Source organism: Cynocephalus volans, chromosome 3, assembly GCF_027409185.1.
Source record: "Cynocephalus volans isolate mCynVol1 chromosome 3, mCynVol1.pri, whole genome shotgun sequence".
Taxonomy (NCBI): domain Eukaryota; kingdom Metazoa; phylum Chordata; class Mammalia; order Dermoptera; family Cynocephalidae; genus Cynocephalus; species Cynocephalus volans.
In genome coordinates this window covers 2,211,088-2,230,034 of record NC_084462.1, presented here as the reverse complement: position 1 = coordinate 2,230,034, position 18,947 = coordinate 2,211,088, and the positions used below count along the sequence as shown (strand labels likewise).

The window sequence follows — 18,947 nt, the reverse complement described above, 5'->3', positions numbered from 1 at the left end:
GCCACAGTTACTTTTTCAATTTATAATATAAATCATTGTATCCTACATGATGGCTGCTAGGCAATGCCTTGGTGCCGTCACCATCTTCAAGCCGACCTCTTCATTCTCCTCCTTAAATAAATAGAGTTAAACCGCTTTAGGGAGAAACTACAAAGCTTTGCTAGTACAATTAGCCGCCATCTTCGTTAGGGATACGGCGACTTCCGGCTGGGGCGGAAGTAAACCTAAGGGGGTTGGGGGGAGGTGCCGGGACAGGGATTGAGGTGCTGTTAGAGTCGGATGAAGCAGGCGGGAATTCAGTCTTCTTCCAGTGAGCTCCCCATCTCGCCCTCTGGTGGCTCTGGACAGCAGGCTGACTTAGTGTGATTACCGGCATGCTCCAAGACCGGCACTGACCGTCCCCACGTGGGGGTGTTCCAAATGGGGGAGGAGAGGTCGGGGAGCACCGTGCATCTGCTGTGCCTCGCGGCCTCCAGCGGGGTGCCCCTGTTCTGCAGGAGCAGCCGCGGCGGCAACCCCGCCCGTCCGCAGGTGGGGCCCTGGACGCCTGGACCTAAGTGGAAGGGGGTTAGGCGCTTGGACTTCGGGTCTTCCAGGGAGTAGGGGTTGGGAGGGGTTTTTGTTTGTTTGTTTGTTTGTTTTAAAGATGACCGGTAAGGGGATCTTAACCCGTGGCCTTGGTGTTGTCAGCACCACGCTCAACCAGTGAGTGAACCGGCCATCCCTATATAGGATCCGAACCCGTGTCTTTGGTGTTATCAGCACCACACTTTCCCGAGCCATGGGCCGGCCCAAGGGAGGTTTCAGTTTTGAATGTAGAGGATCCAGGGAGCAGTGGGCTAAGCCTGGTTTCTCCAAAGAGGAGCTGCCTTAGGGTATTTGAAGAGAAGGGGGCTGGGAGCTTGGACATGTGTCTCCTGTCTAATGTCCCTAACGCCTCCTCAGCTCCCGTTTTCTGTCATCGGCTCCCTCAATGGAGTCCACATGTTCGGGCAGAATCTGGAAGTGCAGCTGAGTTCTGCGAGGACCGAGGACACGATCGTGGTGTGGAAAAGCTTCCATGACAGGTCCCCAGGCGGGAGTTTGGGGCAGGGACAGGGCCTGGTTGATAGCTCCTGTTGAAGAGGACCCCAGAGGCGTTCCATCTCTCTAAGGCCAGCTGTTTATTTGGCTGTGGGATCTTTGACAAGCCCGTTACCCTCTCTGATTCCTGGTTTTCTCTGTAAGAGAGGCAGGTTGGGCTGAGGGAGGACATATCTAACATTCTATGATCAACCGGTAGGCTCTACTGTACCCACTGCCCTGTTTCTCAGGCCTGGACTCATTCTTCCTTCTCACCTTACGTTTGCACAGCATCACTCTCATTGTTCTGTCACCTGAGGAGGGCACCTCGGAGCTGAGGCTGGAGAGACTACTCCAGATGGTGTTTGGGGCCATGGTGAGTCGCCTCAGCCCTTTTCTCCCAAACCCAGGAATCTTGAGCTCTTAGCATCCCTCTCTCTCAGACCCAGGAGTCCAGGTCCCCAGCCCCTCCTCCCTCATACCCAATAACCCAGGTCCCAGCCCCTTCTTCCCTAAGACCCAGGAGTTTGTGTTCCATGCCCTTCTCTCTTAGAACCAGTTGTCCAGGGCCCCTACTCTCCTATGTGGTTCTTCTAGGTTCTTCTTGTGGGACTTGAAGAACTGACCAATATCCGCAATGTAGAGAGACTGAAGAAGGAGTTGAGGGTGAGGCTGCAGGACATGAGGATGGGGAGTTAAGGTATCTGGGCACTGTCATTTGGGAGCTACAGTTCCCAGCAGCCCCTGGGGCAGCCTAATCCCCTGGGTTCCTGGGGCAACTTGGTTGTTTGACCCTGGAGCTAGGCCTGGCCTTGCCAGTTTTCAAAGGGGGAGGCAGCAGATCTGGGGCCCACTTGGGTCCTAGGCTCCTCCCTTCTCTCTTTGCTAGGCCAGTTACCGCCTCATCGACAGCTTCCTAGGGGACTCGGAGCTCATTGGGGACCTTACCCAGTGTGTGGACTGTGTGATTCCTCCAGAGGGGTCCCTCCTGCAGGTATTGGGGATGCTATGGAAACTCTTAAATCTGTCCCTATGGTCCCGACTCAGTCCTCATCTTCTTTCCCCTGGACCATTGTCCCCGCCTCCTATCCTCTCATCATCTAGTCTGACCCTGACTTGGCCCCAGCAGAATCTTTCTACACCCAGAGCTGCCCCTGCCCTCCCCTCCCCACAGCCCTCCCATGGCTTCCATCTCCCTCAGAGCAAGGTCCCAGCCCCTCATCCTGGTGTTTGAGGGCCTGTGGAATCTGGCACCTGCCAACTTGTTGCTAAATCCACAATCCATCTTTGCCCAGCTGCCTCACGGATCCTGCAAATCCCAACAGCTTTCCAGCTTCCCAACCTTGGTACATGTTCTTCCTTATCCCTGGTGAATCTCTATCTATCCTTCCTTAATTTTTTTTGGTTTTTTTGGACGGCTGGCAGGTACAGTGATCTGAATCCTTGACCTTGGTGGTATAAGGCCAGTCTCTAACCAACTGAGCTAACCAGTCAACCCTTCCTTAAATATTGCTCTTGTGGATTTACCTGGTGTGGTCGCATCCCAGCCGTGTGACTTTTGGCAGGTACTTTGCCTTCTCTGAGCTTCAGTTCAGTAGGTCGTTGATTGTGCCTACCTGGCACATAATAAATAGGATTCTATAAACCGTAAGCTGCTGCTGTTAAAATTAGTTTCAGGGCTGGCTGGGTTAGCTCAGTTGGTTAGAGCGCAGTGTTACAACACCAAGGTAAAGGGTTCGGATACCCATACTGGCCAGCCGCCAAAAAAAAAAAAAAAAAATTAGCTTCAGTATACACAGATCATTTTAATCAAATTTCACAATGTGAGTTGGGGATTGTGGCTGCATGTGAAGGTGAAGGAACTCAGCCTCCGAGACGATGACACACAAGAGCATGGCCGCTTAGCAAGCTCTGGACTGTCTGTCGGTCTCTTCCCACTCCTTGACCACCTGGGAAGTCACTGCACTCCCTGCTCATGTGTCCTGACTCCTAGTCCGCCTGCCTCTCTTACCCAGGAAGCCCTCTCCGGGTTCGCTGAGGCCGCGGGCACAGCCTTCGTCAGTCTCGTGGTGTCGGGCCGGGTAGTGGCAGCAACAGAGGGCTGGTGGCGGCTGGGGACGCCCGAGGCCGTGCTGCTTCCCTGGCTGGTAGGGTCCCTGCCGCCGCAGGCCGCTCGCGACTACCCTGTGTACCTGCCTCACGGGAGTCCCACGGTGAGTGGGTGGGGCCCGGCGGGGTTGGGGTAGAGGAAGGTGAGGTCTTGGACAAATGCGAGAGGGGTGGGACAGAGGTCGAGTCGCAAGGAGGCGAGACTTGGGATAGGAAGGGGCAGCACTGTCCACCCTGTGTCCTTCAGGTCCCGCACCGACTTTTGACCTTGACGCTGCTGCCAAGCCTGGAGCTGTGTCTGCTGTGCGGGCCACGCCCACCCCTCCGCCAGCTGGACCCACAGGTGAATCCAGCCCTGTCTCACTTTCCCACTTATCACACCCTCTACCTACGAGCCCCTTCTCTCATCCCTGCCCCGACCACTGCAAACTGCGCTGCAATCACCTTCTCCCCAGCTCGGCTTCTCCTCCACTCCTCCCTTATTCTCCTAGGCCTCGCCCTTCCACGGCCCCTTCCGCCTCCGCCCTCCTGTCTTCTTGTAGGCCCCGTCTTCGGCCTCTGGTACCTCCCTGACCTCACCTGCTGGCCACGCCTTTATCTCTGGCCCCGCCTACCATTACCGCGCTCCCACAGCTTCTGGAGCGTTGGTGGCAGCCACTGCTGGGCCCGCTGCGGACCTGCTTGCCGCTTGGACCCCGAGCGCTGCCCGATGGCTTCCCCCTGCACGCGGACATCCTTGGGTAGGACTCAGATGGGGTAGTGGGTTGGGGGGGGTCCTCATCTCCTCTTCCCTGGCCATGACACCCCCTTTCCCACAGGCTGCTGCTCCTCCACCTGGAACTGAAACGTTGCCTCTTTACCGTGGAGCCCTTTGGGGATAAAGGTGACTGAGGACAAGGGCGGGGCGGAGGGGCGTGAACTGGGGAGGGGGGCGGACCAGGGAGGTGCTCTCCATCACTGTCTCTTCTCTCCCTCCAGAACCTTCTCCGGAACAGCGCCGGCGCCTCCTCCGTAATTTCTACACTCTGGTCACCACCACGCACTTCCCACCAGGTCAGCGGCGGGCACAGTGCCCCACTGCATAGGCAGGGACACTTGAGTCCTAGGTCCCAGAAGGTGGGAGTAAGAGGTAGGGTAGGAGAAACTGGAAGGAGAACCCAGCACACATTGGACATGGTTTTAATTGAGAACTGAGCTTTGACACAGAAGGGAGGGGAGGGGAAGTCCCTTCCTGGTTTCAGAACCTCCTGGGTAACCCTAATACAGTCATGTGTCGCTTAACAATGTGGATACATTCTGAGAAATGTGTCATTAGGCAATTTTGTTGTGTGAATGTCACAGAGTCTACTTACACAAACCTAGATGGTATAGCCTACTACCTAGGCTGTATGGTATAGCTTACGGCTCCTGGGCTACAAACCTGAACAGCACGTTACTGTATGAAAACTGTAGGCAACCGCAACACAAACTGTTAAGTATTTGTGCATCTAAACATAGAGGAGGTACAGTAAAAATACAGTATTATAATCTTTTAGGACTACCGTCATATATGTGGTACCTCATTGACCAAAACATTGTTATGTGCTGCATGACTGTACTTAGAAGCATTTAACACTAAGACCTCTTCTATTCTTGCCAGTGCTTTGATATGTAACAACTCACTTCATCCTCATAGGTGAGGATTATCCTCTTATGTCATTATTCTCTTATTGCAGATGAAGAAACAGGCTCAGCTAATAAGCCACAGAGCCACAATTCTAACACAGGAGGTCTGGCCCGCATATCTACACACTCCACTCTGCACTACTGCTGAAAGCACAGGCTTTGCTGATAGTCTGGGGAGTGGGGGTGGGAAAGGATTCCACAGATTCCAGGTTAGGAAGGAAAGTTATCTTAGAATCCATAAGGCCCGAGAGAGATAAAGGGACCTAGGTTGGCACTACAACCCCAGTGAAGACCCTGCTGAATGTGGCACAGTGGTAAAGAGCTCCTACTCTGAGGGCCACACCGCTTCCTAGCTGGCCACTCCACATCTCCTGTGCAGTGGGGTGTGGTCCTCAGGAGGGCTACTGGAGCTTGTGTGTCACAGCTGAGTGTCGGGCACACAGTAAGTTATCACCTGCACGTTTGTGATTTGTGTTGCTAAGAGGATAGCCTGGGGCTGCACACACTATTCCCTAGGGAAACAGGGACCAAGGCTGGGTGGGAAGAGGGTGAGCTGAATGAGAGTCTGTGGCCTTCTTTAGGTTACTGACATCTGGCTGGAGCCCCGGAAGCCCTCACCTGGGAGGCTCCCAAAGCCTGTGCTAAGAAATCCCATGGATTCAGAACTTAGGCCCAGGATGGGGTGTAGCTTCTGAAGGTTAGCATCCTCCTCATTCAGCCCCATGGGTCACCTCAGTCCTGCCTGTCCTTTCCTCAGAGCCAGGGCTACCACAGAAGGCAGAGGATGCGGTCCACCAAGCCCAGCTGCCTAGGGCCTGCTACCTGGTGTTGAGGCACGGGGAGCCAAGAAGGGGATTGCGGCTCGTGGTTCTGCAGCTGGGGCCTCGGCAGCTGCTACTGCTGTTGGCTCCTCAGAGTCCCACCCATGGACTTCGAAGCCTGGCCACACACACTCTGCATGCCCTCACCCCACTTCTTTGACCACCTGGGAGTGGGCAATGGAGACAGACATGGGGCTATTAGTGTCTCTCTGTTTATTCGCTCACAATAATACACAGCCCCTGGATGGAGAGGGAGAAGGAGGGGCTACGATGGGATGGGGTGGGAGGGGAGGAGGCACCCATTTCCCTGGCCCCTTTCCCCTCTGTGCTTGGGGTGGGGAAGGGAGGGAAGGGACTCCCCTTTGCCCCCCAGAATGTAAACAGCAGCAGACTGAACAAAAATAAAAATACAAAAGGCCAGAGGAAGGTCTCAGGGATCTCCCCACCCCTGGGGTCTTCCCTGTCACCAGAAGAGGTCCCTCAATGCCTCATCTACCAAAGCTGCCTCAGTCCTAGGGGCTACCCAGCGCCGATCACATCCCCAGGGGTAGAGTCCAGGGCTCAGAACTGCTGGGCCAGCAGCTCACACAGGTGACGGGAGACGGTCTCCTTGCTGGTGCGCAGGGTCAGCCGGTACATCTGGGTGGGGGGCATTGGTGGAGGACTCAGGGGATGCAGCCAGCCACATGAGAGGGGAGAGAGCCCAGGGAGAGGGGGACACAAAAGATGGGAAGAGAAGGAAGGATAAAGGGGTCAGAGAAGTTATACAAGAGACAGGTGGTAGGAATAAAGGCAACAGAGGAGACAGAAGGAAAATGATGAAAGATATAAAATGGAGAAGAAAGGTGGAAAGGATATAGAAGACCAGAGGACAGAGATAATGAATGGCAATGGGGACAAAGAGCGGGGAGAGAGAGGGTCAAAGGGAGACGTGATTGAAAGAATACATGAGGCAGGTGGAGCGGACACAAGACAGGGAGGGTGACACAGCAGCCTCAGGAATCCTTCCTGTCGGCCTATGGGCCCCACACCAATACTTACTTGAGCCTGGGCGTTGGGCTCCAGCCGGAGCAGACAGCCCACCTGCAGAGCTTTAGTTTGGATGATTCCAGCCCCTACAAAGTTCTCAGGGTTGGGATCCACATTGTCCAGGAGAGCAGAGCCAAACCCCAAAAGCTGGGAAGGAGGGAAGTAGCCATCAGAGAGTGCCAGAGCTCTGTTAGCTCCTAAACAGTGGCAGTGGTGGTGGCGCAGTTCCCAAAAACCCTTTTGGGTGGGAATTGGACCTACTTTCCAGATAGGAAAACAAGCTCAGATAAGTGAAGTGGCCACTGCCCTGCAGATATGACCCCCAGTCTCTCACCTTGGCCTTAGTAACTTCCGCGTCCATGGGGTGGTTGGCTTTGAAGATTTTCTGTGCCTCCTGTTGAGGGCTGCGGATGGGGACTCAAGTCAGGGACCCGGAAGCCCCTGGTGCCGCCCCCCCTGAAGCACGGCTTTGGGTCGCCCCCCACTCCTCACAGGCTCAGCTGCTTCCAACGCTGGAAGAAGTCCTGGGCTGTCATCTCTGTCGGCTGGAAAAACTTGTTGACGGTCACCGGGAGCTTCAGGGTAAGGGCCTGGGGGGTGCCGCCGTACCTGGCAGGGGCGGGGGCGGGCTCCATCAGGCCCCGCCCCTCACCCTAGAAGACCCCCCCTCCCAGAAACGCCGCGCTTGACTCACCGGAAGCGCACTGACAGCAGCGGGGGCGTCAGGAAGTCCCGCAGACACTCGATGTTGAGCACCTGCTGCACCTGCGCCCCGCCGTCCACCTGTGCCGCCACGCGTTTTGTCTGTACAGCCAGCTGTGCCCGCCCATGGTCAAGGAAACCAGACACAGAGGCAGGCCCTGAGGGGGGTCTTAGCCATGAACCCCTGATTTTCTGGCAGGCCCAGCCATGCAATCCTGGACTCATCCTACAAGGCCCAGCTCCAAAGTCCCTTCTGTGCGAATCCTTTGATCCATCCTAGGTGCCTCCTCTGGCCTTCCACAATGGTTTCAGAGACCTCCATTATGGCACATGTCACACTGAACCGAGACATAATAGCATTAGCTCTGGAGGCTGACTTGGACTTGAGTCCTAGTCTTGCCCACCTGGACGACAGTGGGCAAGCTACTTAACCTTTCTTAGCCTCATGTGCAAAATGGGCATGTGTAAAATGTCCTCCAGAGTCAATAAAATAATCTTTACAATTACTTGTCTATGTGTTTGACACATCTTAAGTACACAAAGATGGTGGCAATTAGTATTGTTATCACCATCTGTATTGTGTCTGCTTTTAGGTCAATAACCCATAGGCAAGGACTGGATCTTATGCATCTCCGCTGCCCCCGCCCCCGCCCATGCTCAGCACAGAGTTGCCTACAGGAGCCTCTGAAAATGATGGATGAATGAATGAAGCAAAGAACTGAAAAGGTCTGGCCAGCTGCCAAAAACCCCTGAAAAGGTCCTCAGAGTTTTGGGGTCTAGCCACTCTAATTGCAGGGATGTGGAAATGGAAGCACAGAGAAGGACTGACATCACCAGCCACCCTTCCAGAGTTTTCCAATTGCCTTGATCCTCAGAACAACCCTATGAGAGGGAAGAGGGTTTATACCTCACAGAGGGGATAGGAAGGTTTAGAGAGGCAGTAACTCAGCCCAGGTCACAAAGGAGAAGGCCCTGGTCAGCATCTAGCCCTCCTGGCCTAGCTCCCAAGTGCAGGAGGCACTGAAATTATAGCATGGAGCCTGAGAGAGGACAAGGTCAGGACATGGAAGGTATCTGAGAAGACAAACTGAGGCCCAGAGCAGCTAGAGTCCCAGAAGTAATGCCTCCTGCATATCACTTCATTGTGATCTCCTGTCCTGGAGAAAGAGGCCCACCACTGTCTTAGACATAAAGACACTAAATCTCAGAGAAGTGCCACATTTCCAAGCTCTCACAGTAAGAGGAGCAGAACAGGGATCTGGACCTGGGTCAGCTGGCTTCCCAGTGGTAAGGAAGGCCGACTGGAGGGACAGAGCTGGGCCAAGCCTGAGGATATGAGTCTGGAGTTCTCCCGGGTGGATGACAGTGGGTGAGAAGTTCTGGAATTGCACCGAGGTCTTGTTGCCATAGAAAAGATACATGCGGCCTGCAGTGGGTGGGGGAGACAGGGCTCCATCCAAGTTCCTCCAACGCCCTCCCAGCCACTGCCCAAACCAAGGTCTATCCCCAACCCTGACCCCACAGTCCACCCAGACGCACCCAGATTCTGCCGGAACTCTGACTTGACTCCAATCTGCAGCAGCTGGTTCTCAAATAGGACCCCATTGTTCTTGCACACAAACCTGGGTTGGGGTTGCAAGGAGCTCAGGATTAGAGGGATTCCTGTCTGGGCCCTGGCTTGGGCTCCCCACCTGTCCCCATTCCCCTCTCCCAGCTCTCCCAGTACTCACTTATTCAGCAGTTCATCGGCTTCTGGGATGGGCGGGCTGATGTCCTCAGCACCTGGGCTGGAAGCAGGAAAAGGAATGAGATGGAAGGGGCTTGGGGGAAGAGAGGAAAAACCCAGAGCTAAGTGGTGCAAGAAAACAAGCCCTTGAAAGACAGAACCCAGAATCCACATACTTAGACTCCTTGAAGAATCTCAAAGTACCCCATAATTAGACAGGCAGTTGCCCCTAATGTGAATGGGACCTTGGTATGTGCCCCCCCATCAGAGGACCCCGAGTTTCACTTTCCTCCAAGTCCCTGTTTCTGCTGCTCATCAAGAACACCTAGATGAGAGCTCCCAGTCCCTTCACCCTCCCTGGGGACACCAGGGTCTGCCCCCCAACCTCCTAAGGTCATCCCTTACTCAGCAGCTGGAGCTGGGTCAGCCAGCAAAGCCATGGGGCTCTCAGGGGCAGGCGGCTCCAGCTCACTGGGCCATCCAATCCCAGAGCAGACAAGAGAAGACAGGTGTGGCAGGCAGCCAATCCCAGAGAGGCAGCAAGAGGGTGGGGGGGGGGAGAAAGAGGGAGGAGGGAAGGAGAGAAGGAAGAGCAGGCTGAGAAATGGTGAAGGGAAAGGACAATAAAGAGTGGCCAGGGTCAGCAGAGTCCAGAGTGGCCCGAGGGAGCGAGGCCAGGGGCAGGGCAGGCAGCGGCTGGGGCTGGCAAGGGCATCAGGGACAGGGAGAAAAGAGCAAGTTGGGGTGGAGAGGAGCTGAACGAAAAAGGAGGCAGAGGCTGAGAAGGGGCTGCCCTGAGGGTAGAAGAGGGCCTGGCCACAGTGGGTGGGCAGTACCTGAGGAAGGCCTCCTCCGGGGTGGGACCCAGGCTGGGCTGGGCAGCTGGGCCATCAGAGAAGACATCCACCAGAAGGTTTCCCGCACCTGCAGCTGCTGGGGGTGCTACTGGGGGAGGGGCTGCCCGCAGCCCCAGAAGGTCAGCAGAAGGCGAGGGCGTAGACTGCAGGAAGTGCAGGTGAAAGTGAGAAAAGGTGGTGCCTTGGCCAACCCCAGCCCCAGCTGACTATATGGGGCCCACCCCACAGGACTCACCACGGTGCTGGGGGTGGGCTCCACACCCCCATTGATGTCATTGCTGCTGGGATCCCTCCGGCCATCATCTAGGGCGCTGCCAGCCCCAGGCCCCTTCTTACGTTTCAGCTTGGCCAGGATGGATGACTCACGCTCCGGGAAGGGTGGCATCTCCTCCAGCACTGTGGCCTGGTGGGGTTGGTGTAGGGGGCGGTCAGGGAAAGGTGTCAGTTGTGATCACAAGAAAAGGGGGGCCAAGGGCCAGAGGGAGGGAGTGGGGGGACCAAGGCTCTGACCAGGACATCCGTGCTGGCCACTGAGCTGAGGGTGAGGTACTCGACAGCACGCTGCTGCAGCTCAACGTCGGCATTGCGCAGCTGGGAGCCGGCCCGCAGCACACCCTGGATGGTGGCCTTTGTCTCAGGGAAGAGGTTGATGAACTTGATGTAGGTGGACAGCAGCAGGGCCCGTGTTGCCACACTGCACAGGTGGAACTTGGAGTGCAGCAGGGAGAACTGCACCGGGGGGCTGTGCAGGGGGTGGTGTCAGCCCATGGGCCGAGGCTCCATGGCTCCACAGCCCTCTCCAGAAACCCCCTCAAGAGGTGCCGCCTCCTCAGATGGACCCTTCCCAGGAACACAGGCTGGCTTGAGGGGCTGATATTTCCCAAAGTCGCAGGGGAGAAGCCATTGTAAGGCTCTGTGCCAGGTTCCTGAGACTAAGGTTCTTTCTTGTCCCAATGGGGGTTGGGGCAAGAGGCTGAAAACATTCCTAGGAACCCCATCATCCCTAGCCCTGAGACTCCTAGGGGTCCCTCAAGCTCCAGACCCTTCAGAAGTACAAGTGATCACCCTCCAGCCTGAGGCTCCTTCACCTGGAGCGGGGATCCCCAGCAATCAGGTTCCCAAATTCCCCAAGGATGTAGCCGCCGACCTTCACCATGTTCTCATGACAGGCTGGGGCCTGGAGCGCCTGGGTGGGAGGGGCGGGGCAGGGACAAGAATGAGAGTGTCATGAGTGCTCAGCATGTGCCACGTGTAGCGCTAAGCTTCTGCCTCGTATTAATTCATGGAACCCTCACAACTCTATGATGTGGGCGGGATTATTGTGGGAAAACTGAGGCACAGAGTGGTTAAGTGACTGGCCCAAGCTCACACAGGAAGTAAAATGTGGCAGCACGGGGCCCCCTTTTCTAGAAAGAGTGGGAAATTACTAAGATCCAGGAATTGGCAACTACACAGTGGGTGCCCCATGTGCATGCTCTGTGGTCTCCTCAAATCAGACCCATGAAGCTATGGCCCCCATGTCCTTTGGGTGGCCCAAAGAGGCAAAGGCACCACTCTGAGGTCACCCCAGTGCAGAAGAATAAGCAAGATGGTGGTCACACTTACTACCCTTACAGCCCCAGCTGTCCTTGCTTTGCCTCTATGTCCCCCCATGGAGGTCAGGGTGAGGGATGCTGACCTCAAAGACAGTCTTGGCAGCATAGCCCTGGACATCATCACGGTTGGTGACAATCTGCAGCACACGGTACCACACCTCCTCACTCACATAGTCGCCCGCAATGCGGATGAGGTTGAGGATAGTGTCCACGTACCAGCTGTAGTCCACTGCGTACTTCTCTGCCAGGATGGCCACCTTCAGGACCTGCCGCAGGGAGTGGGGGAAGGTGGGTGTGTGTGAACGCAAGTATGCACACGGTGGGCATCAGTGTTTGGACTTGCCTGGATCTGGGCTCACCACTACTTCCATCTGGAGAGTCCAGGCCCCCAGCTCCTCCTCCCTCAGACCCAGGAGTCCAAGCTCCCAGACGATCCTTCCTCAGACCCAAACTCCCAGGCCCTCAGATCCCCAAAAACTCACAATCTCTTCACGGATGGCATAGTCAGCTGTCTCCAGGTACCGCAGCATCTCAGACACGATCTGCTTGGCGTTGCTCCGGTCACACATGGCATAAAGGAGGTCGGCCGCCCGCTGCCTCACACTGACATCCCGCTCCGTCTGATGGAGGAGAGGAGGGCCCAGGGTGTATTCTAGGCTCCCTCCTGGCCCAGGGCTGGCCACCCAAGGGCCTCGGAGCCACTGGCCACTGTGAGGGGGCAGAGGGCCTGGGGCAGACTCCGAGAGGTCGCACCTTGAGGGCATTGATGACGGTGTCGATGTGGGTCTTGACCGCCTCATGGGAGAACTCAGAGCTGGCCAGGGTGCACATACTCTCCAGGGCCAGGTAGCGCAGGTTGGTCTCCCGGTGCTGCAGGAACTGACCTAGCTGGTTACAGGCCCGTACCAGGAGGTTGGGCTCACTGTCAGCAGGGGCCATAGGCATGGGGTGGTGAGAGAGAAATAGATACATGGGACATGAGATAGAAGATTCGGGTCCCAGCTGATCTCTCTCATAGCTGCCTAAAGATCCAGGTCTTAACTCCCGCCCACCCCTACACACTGGTCCTGACCCTGACGGTGACCCTGACCTCTGGGCTGCTGAGCCCAAATAAAGACATCCAGCAATTCTGCCTCCCAGGAAAAGCCCAGCACCAGCCTCACAGGGTAGCATTTCACACCTCCATCCTCCTCTTACCTAGAGGTGTAGCTCTCTAGCCCTTTCCCCTAAGAACCAAGAGTCCAGGCTCCAGCCACTCTCGCCCAGCCCCAGGCACCAGGCTCTCAGCCCTCCCTGAGCCCCCGGTGTGCACCTGTCATAGTGGATGATGAGGCTGATAGTCTCGAAGAGGATGGCATTCTTGGCATTAGAGTGCTGCACCTTCTTGGACTTGGGTGGCTCCTGCGCCTTGTTGAGCACGGTCTCTAGACATTCCACCAGCCGCCCCTTCACAGCCGCATCCTCTGGGGAAATGGAAGGCAGGGCCTGGGCTGAGCCCTTTGCCCACCTGGCCCGAGCTCTTTGCCCACCTGGCCCACCTGCTGGGGCAGTGGCCATGGGAAGACCTCAGGCTGCCTCCAACCCACCAGAGCCCTGAAGCTCTAGGTTAGGGTCTCTGCTCCCTCAGCCCCTTCCTGGGCCCCCGGCCCAGCAAGAGAGGTGAGAGATGGCATTTCTGGAGACAGAGGATACATCTCCAGACCTGGGCTTTCATCCTATTCTGCTGTGACCCTGCTGGGCAAGAGGCTCCACCCCTGTGAGCCTCAGTTTCCCCTTCTGCAGCACTGATATTCTTTAGATTTCTCATAGAGCAAAGAAAACTCCAGGAACCTCCTCCAGAGACAACCCCAAACACAGGCCTTCCCAAGGAGTGGTCTGAATGCCGAGCATTCCTTGATGAGAATGTACTTGCCCTTCAGTCACCTGCTCGGTAAAAGACCACTGCGTGCACACTTGGTGCCAGGCTCCTTGCCTGGGGGATAGGGGTTCAACAGTGAGAAAACTCAACCCCCAGAACTGAGACAGACGGATACCAGCCAGAAGCTCACACAAACACTGATAACTAACATTTTCTAGAATGTGATGTTATCAAGTGTGCAGAACAGCTGTCAAGTGTTCTAGCAAGAACTGTTGACCCCAAATCTACCAGGAAATTGAAGGATGGAGAGCAAAGGACACCACAGGCAGCAACCAGCCATCTAGAATGTGGACACACTGCGACACAAAACTCTCCTGGTTTCTTCAAAAACAAGGAGGGTAGCGGAAACTATTCCAGACTAAAAAAAATGGCAAAGACATAATATTATTTAATGTGCGACTCTAGATTGTTTTGTGGTATTTTTTTTTAGAAAGCCAACGTTTTTAGAAAAGTCCCCCTGTCAGCAGGGACAACTGGGGAAGTGTGAATGGTGCCTGGATACCCGATGACACTGTGGAGTTATTTTGAATCTTCTTAGGTATGATAATGGCACTGTGGTTTCATATGTGTTCTCGGTCTTGGGAGACATGTTCAGAAACACAGGGGAGTGTTAGGATGCCTGCAATACTGCAAATAGTGTGGCAAGTGTGTGAGACAGTGCGCAAACAAGGCTGCAGGTACAGCAAGGTGTACTGATGAGGGAAATAATCAAAACAAAGCAGGTTTTCCAAAACTCGCTGCCCTGGGATAAGTCTCACAAACTCAGTGTCAACATCTTGTCTTAAGATAAACAATGTGTGTGGTTAGAACTGCTGATTTATTGATTAATGTACAACCTACTGGTTCTGAATAAGCCACTTAGATATTGCTAAGAATAGCTGAAGCCTGAAGCTTCTGCTTCAGCTTTCAAGTGATGCTTCTGGCTCCCCTGTTGTAATCAGTAACCAATGACTTTGATTCTTGTGATTCTTGTGTTCCCTGAGAAAGGGACAACTGTACTTGGAGCTTTCCCCCTCCCTTTCAAAACTCCCTTATAAAATGCCTTTGCCTGTAGCAGACTTTGGAGCATTTTCCAAGTCTGTTGGCTTGTGTTTCTCAGGTTGATCCTTAAGCTTGGCTTTCAATAAACCTTTATAAAATTATTTCTGCCTTGACAGTCTTGACTGCAGTCCACAGTGTTAACAGTCACCACTGAGTCCAGGTAGGGTGCATCTGGTGTTCGTTATACTGTTCTCTTAAGTTATCTTTATACTCGAAATTTTTCATAAGAGAATGTTGGGGCAAAAGCCAATGTCAAGGATTAAAGGAGTAATTTTTCCCAATTAAAAGGGATTTGTAAGAAATAATAATCAAATTTGATACTTGTGCCTTGATTCTATCCTAGTCTGAACCAACTCTAAACGATCTTTTGGGGAAAATTAAGAAAATTGGCAGTGGAAAACAGTAGGGAATTGTTAGTTTTACGTGTGACAACAGAATTTCTGTTGTGCATTAAAATGCCCAGTTTTTAGAAACGCATTACAAAATATTTAATGGCAAAACATTACGAAGTCTGTATTGCTTTTTTTTTTTTTTTTTTAAAGATGATCGGTAAGGGGATATTAACCCTTGACTTGGTGTTGTCAGCACCACGCTCAGCCAGTGAGCTAACCGGCCAACCCCATGTAGGGATCCAAACCCGTGGCCTTGGTGTTCTCCCAAGTGAGCCACGAGCCGGCCCCTGTATTACTTTTAAATATTTCAAAAAAAGAATAGAACAAGAGCATGCATACATGGAAAAATGTGAAGTCTAGTAATGGATCTATTTATCTGTATGTTGGGAAACTTTTCATAATATCTTGTAAAAAAAAAAAATCATACGGAGATTAAATTGGAGGTAGCTCACCACCATTTGCTGAAAGGGGATGACACAGGGTTGGGGCTTCCTCTGGCCCAACCCCAGAGCAAGGCCATGTTTGGAATTCCTAAACACAGAGGGTTTTGGGGAAGGTGAGGTGCCTGCCCTGGGCATACCCCAAAATTTCCTTCTGATATGGCAATGGGCTCAGAGTTCAAGCTAAGCCCTTTCTCACAGGGTGAAAAAGAGGCCCAGAGAAGGCAAGAGACACATGACAGAATTCACAAGCTGGCTTCACAAGCTGGGAGGAGCCTTTCGTATCACCTACATCATACACTCAAACAGTCTGTGCACACACACATGCACAGAGGCACACACATGCACATTGACAAGCATGTGGACACACACACACAGGTACACGCAGACACATATAGATATGTACACAAGTACCCACAGGCACACAGTCACACATGCACACAGATGCAAATGCATGCAGATACACACACACACACACACACACATACACACACACACACACACAGAGATACCCATGCATCTGACACACAGATACACACAGACACTGCCATGCACCCATGCTCATGTCCAGTCATGCAAACACAGACATGCATGTATGCAGATACACACACCAACACTGACACATATAGATGCACACACCCAGTCTTGTATACATACAGACACACATGCACACCTGGCTATGAAGATTTGGTGCCGCGCATTGGCCTCTGGGCCACAGCAGGTGGTAGGCATACTGGCTGAACTGAAGGGAACTGGTTTATAAGCACCTACTGGGTGCCAAGCCCCTTAGCCCAGGGTCCCATAAAACTGCTCTGTAAGGGCTGGCCTGTGGCTCACTTGGGAGAGCGTGGTGCTGACAACACCAAATCAAGGGTTAAGATCCCCTTACTGGTCATCTTTAAAAAAAAAAAAAAAAAACTGCTCTGTAAGTTTGGGCAGCTGAGGGGGAGCCTGTCCCCAGCAGTTGTGGGAGGGGTTTAGAGCACAGATAGATTCTGGGGGGGTCAGGCTCTGCCACTCACTTGCTGCCTGTGCCTGGGATGGGCATGTGTCCCCTCCAAGCCACAGTTCGATGCTCACATATCTCACTAAGTATTCCTCCTCACCAGCTCTGGTGAAAGGATGTAGACGGCCCCCGGCACAGCACCCAATTCACTGCAGTAGCTTAAAACACGCTAGCTATTGTGGGTGTGAGCAATGAGGAGAGGTTCCCTGGCAGAAGTGAAACAGCACAGCCTGGAATAGCCCATTCACCGGCTGGTTGACCCTGGGCAAAAGCTCCCCTCTCCAAGCCTTGGTTTCCTCACCTGTAAAACAGACGTGATAACAGCCCTTAGCCACAGGGACCCTGGCCTATAGCAGGGGATTGGCTATTTGTCTGATCCTTGGTGCTGCGCAGGGTGGGCTCTGGGATCAGAGCTGCCCCCGCCCTCACGGCAGCCACATAACGGGCTAGAGGACCACCCCAGCTCAAGAGAAATCCTGACAGATCACTTAGCCCCACCTGCCATGCCATGGGGTCAGAGGACCTTGATCCCAGCGACAAGCAGTCCAGGGGGACTCAAAGTTACCTGGCGGGGGATAGCACTGTAACAGTCGCAGGAGCTTCACTGAAAGCCAGGGTGCTGGGACAAAGTAGTAGGTGTAGTCCTGAAGGTCAGTAGAGGCCGAGGAGACAATCTGGGGGGCAGAAGAGGGGCGAGGAATGGGTGGGGGCACGGGCCAGGGCGGGAGGGGGAATGTCTGCCCACGTGTCAGGGCAGAGCAAGCACTGCTCCCAAGGGGGGTGCTGTTAGTGTGACAGTTTTACAGGGCAGGAAACCGAAGCTCAGGAAGGGAGTGAGGAAGCCTCAGGCACGCAGTACGAGAGGGTGGAACAGGGACTAAACCTGGGGCTGGATGATTTTTCCAAGTGATGCTGGTGCCAGGTGGGCAGGAAAAGTCTCTGCTGATTCCCTTCTCTGTAACAGTCCTCAGACCAGACCAGCTCCTCACTCTGACTCTGAGCCTCCCAATGCCCCAGCTACCTCCTTTAGAGCACACATCACACTGGCACGCCGGAGGTTGTTTCCTTGTCGCTCTGCCCCAAGACTGAAAGCTAAGCAGGGGCAGGAATCAGGTCTGACCCTTTTATGGGTCCCTAGGCCTAATACAAGGTCAGACAGGAGAAAGGTTCAGGGAAGAGGTGGGGATCAAAAGATCATGTGACTTTTTTCCACATGGCAAACTCCAACTAAACCTTGAAAACCTTTTCTTCAGAAAGCACTTCCACAATGCTCTGTGCCACCTCCATGATGGTACGTGTCCCCACTCCTACTGTCACTGTCTGTGTCTCCCTCACCAGCCTGGTGCATGGGAGGATTCAGATGTTTGGTGAATGAATGAAACAATGACAGAATGAATGAATTGGTGTGTTCTCTTTACTTGAGAATCCAGGCCTCTTCCCCCATGCCCAGGAAACACTTTATGTACTCTAAGTCTCAACTTGGGGATCATTTCCCCCAGGAAGTCTTCCTGGACTCCCAGGCTGGGTTAAGTTCCTCCAATGGGTGCCTACAGTGCCCTGTGCTACCTCCATTATAGCACAAACCTCCCCTTTTAAGATAATCTGTGGCTGAGTCACCTCCCCTGCTGTATGCCCCTCCACTGAGCAGGACAGGGAGCTCCCTGAGGGCACAGCTCAGGTCTGATTCATCAGTGTCCCTGGTGTCACCCCACACAGAACATGGCACCGAGGAAGCCTCAGGGGATGTTCCCAGGACAGGAGTAAAGGGGACGGACAGACAGAAGGAAAGAGTGAAGGGGAGATATATAGGAAAGAGAGGAACAGGGCGCAAATGTAGAATAAAGAAAGGGAGAAAGAGACTGGGGGGATCCAGAGGGCAGCTCTTGCTTCCAGGGCGCTTTATATATGGCAGCTTTATTCAGAGCAGCTATGCTGTGAGGTGGGTACTAGTATCATCACCATTGAACAGATGGGCAACTGAGGCCCAGGAAGGAAAAGCCACTTGCCCACAGCCACCCAGAATGAAACGGCTGAGCCAGGATGAACCTAGCTCAGAGCCTGAGTTTGTTACCACTAGACTGGGCTCCCTCTTATGGAGAAGAAGAGGGGACCAGAAAGGTGTCAGAGGGCACAGGGACACCAGTGCCACTTCCTGCAGCCAGCACCAAGACAACACCCACCCGGCTTAGGCGAGACACAGCCAGGGAGATGCACGTCTTGAAGTCGTCTGGGTTCTTCTTGCAGAGACAGGTGATGAGGCTGACGGCAGCCGTGACCACACCCTGCAGGGGGCAGATGAGTAAATGGTGAGGACCCTGGGGGGAGGGTCTGACTGGGGACGAGTGTCCAGGCTGAGGATCTGAGAGCAGAGATCAGAAGGGGGGGAGGGGTGTGTGAAACCTGGAGGATGGAGTTTGAAGAGGTGAGCTTGGGTGTGTACACGTGTCACTGTGTGTGTTTAAGGGGTGGGGGAAGGAGGCAACAGGGCCTTGGGGACCACAGCCAGCACTGACTGAGTGTGTGGGGTGCCCCTGGGAGGGCCCCAGGCAACTGGATGAGGAGTGATGGGTGCTCAGGGACTATA

The 18,947-nt window shown here is 54.1% G+C and overlaps 2 protein-coding genes across 8 annotated transcripts in view; one reads left to right on the top strand and one right to left on the bottom strand.

Moving 5' to 3' along the window:
• The first annotated feature begins 236 nt into the window (after window positions 1–236).
• Window positions 237–5,933, top strand: FUZ (fuzzy planar cell polarity protein). Of its 6 annotated transcripts, XM_063088721.1 has the most exons (12): window positions 296–310; window positions 498–531; window positions 946–1,067; window positions 1,354–1,438; window positions 1,660–1,728; window positions 1,952–2,056; window positions 3,078–3,275; window positions 3,419–3,514; window positions 3,805–3,911; window positions 3,990–4,054; window positions 4,150–4,224; window positions 5,594–5,933. In XM_063088721.1, the coding sequence occupies exons 3-12, from the start codon at window positions 985–987 to the stop codon at window positions 5,815–5,817; spliced, it is 1,107 nt and encodes a 368-aa protein (XP_062944791.1). In that variant the 5' UTR covers window positions 296–310; window positions 498–531; window positions 946–984; the 3' UTR covers window positions 5,818–5,933. The 6 variants fall into 6 exon arrangements, with proteins under 6 accessions (XP_062944793.1, XP_062944790.1, XP_062944795.1 ...); XM_063088723.1 differs by lacking the exon at window positions 946–1,067 and having other exon boundaries at window positions 237–310; XM_063088720.1 differs by having other exon boundaries at window positions 243–531.
• Window positions 5,854–18,947, bottom strand: part of AP2A1 (adaptor related protein complex 2 subunit alpha 1) — a 34,495-nt gene continuing 21,401 nt past the window's right edge. Inside the window, exons 6-24 of one of the 2 annotated variants that reach the window (XM_063088718.1) lie at window positions 18,544–18,645; window positions 16,929–17,037; window positions 12,879–13,029; window positions 12,320–12,488; window positions 12,049–12,186; window positions 11,650–11,832; window positions 11,060–11,157; window positions 10,482–10,713; window positions 10,207–10,374; window positions 9,951–10,114; window positions 9,520–9,585; window positions 9,119–9,175; window positions 8,928–9,010; window positions 8,726–8,814; window positions 7,381–7,505; window positions 7,179–7,295; window positions 7,021–7,090; window positions 6,699–6,833; window positions 5,854–6,296 (exon numbers count right to left, since the gene is read on the bottom strand). In XM_063088718.1, the coding sequence (XP_062944788.1) occupies window positions 6,219–6,296; window positions 6,699–6,833; window positions 7,021–7,090; window positions 7,179–7,295; window positions 7,381–7,505; window positions 8,726–8,814; window positions 8,928–9,010; window positions 9,119–9,175; window positions 9,520–9,585; window positions 9,951–10,114; window positions 10,207–10,374; window positions 10,482–10,713; window positions 11,060–11,157; window positions 11,650–11,832; window positions 12,049–12,186; window positions 12,320–12,488; window positions 12,879–13,029; window positions 16,929–17,037; window positions 18,544–18,645 (2,334 nt within the window). In that variant the 3' untranslated portion in view covers window positions 5,854–6,218. The remainder of the gene's footprint in view (window positions 6,297–6,698; window positions 6,834–7,020; window positions 7,091–7,178; window positions 7,296–7,380; window positions 7,506–8,725; window positions 8,815–8,927; window positions 9,011–9,118; window positions 9,176–9,519; window positions 9,586–9,950; window positions 10,115–10,206; window positions 10,375–10,481; window positions 10,714–11,059; window positions 11,158–11,649; window positions 11,833–12,048; window positions 12,187–12,319; window positions 12,489–12,878; window positions 13,030–16,928; window positions 17,038–18,543; window positions 18,646–18,947) is intronic. The other variant, XM_063088719.1, reaches the window with a different exon arrangement.

Bases quoted from the DNA above. Each gene is read 5' to 3' on its own strand.
- FUZ (XM_063088720.1), top strand. From the start codon at position 421: ATGGGGGAGGAGAGGTCGGGGAGCACCGTGCATCTGCTGTGCCTCGCG. The intron at 2,057-3,077 runs GTATTGGGGATG...TCTCTTACCCAG, and splicing joins CAGAGGGGTCCCTCCTGCAG to GAAGCCCTCTCCGGGTTCGC. The intron at 4,055-4,149 runs GTGACTGAGGAC...CTCTCCCTCCAG, and splicing joins GGAGCCCTTTGGGGATAAAG to AACCTTCTCCGGAACAGCGC.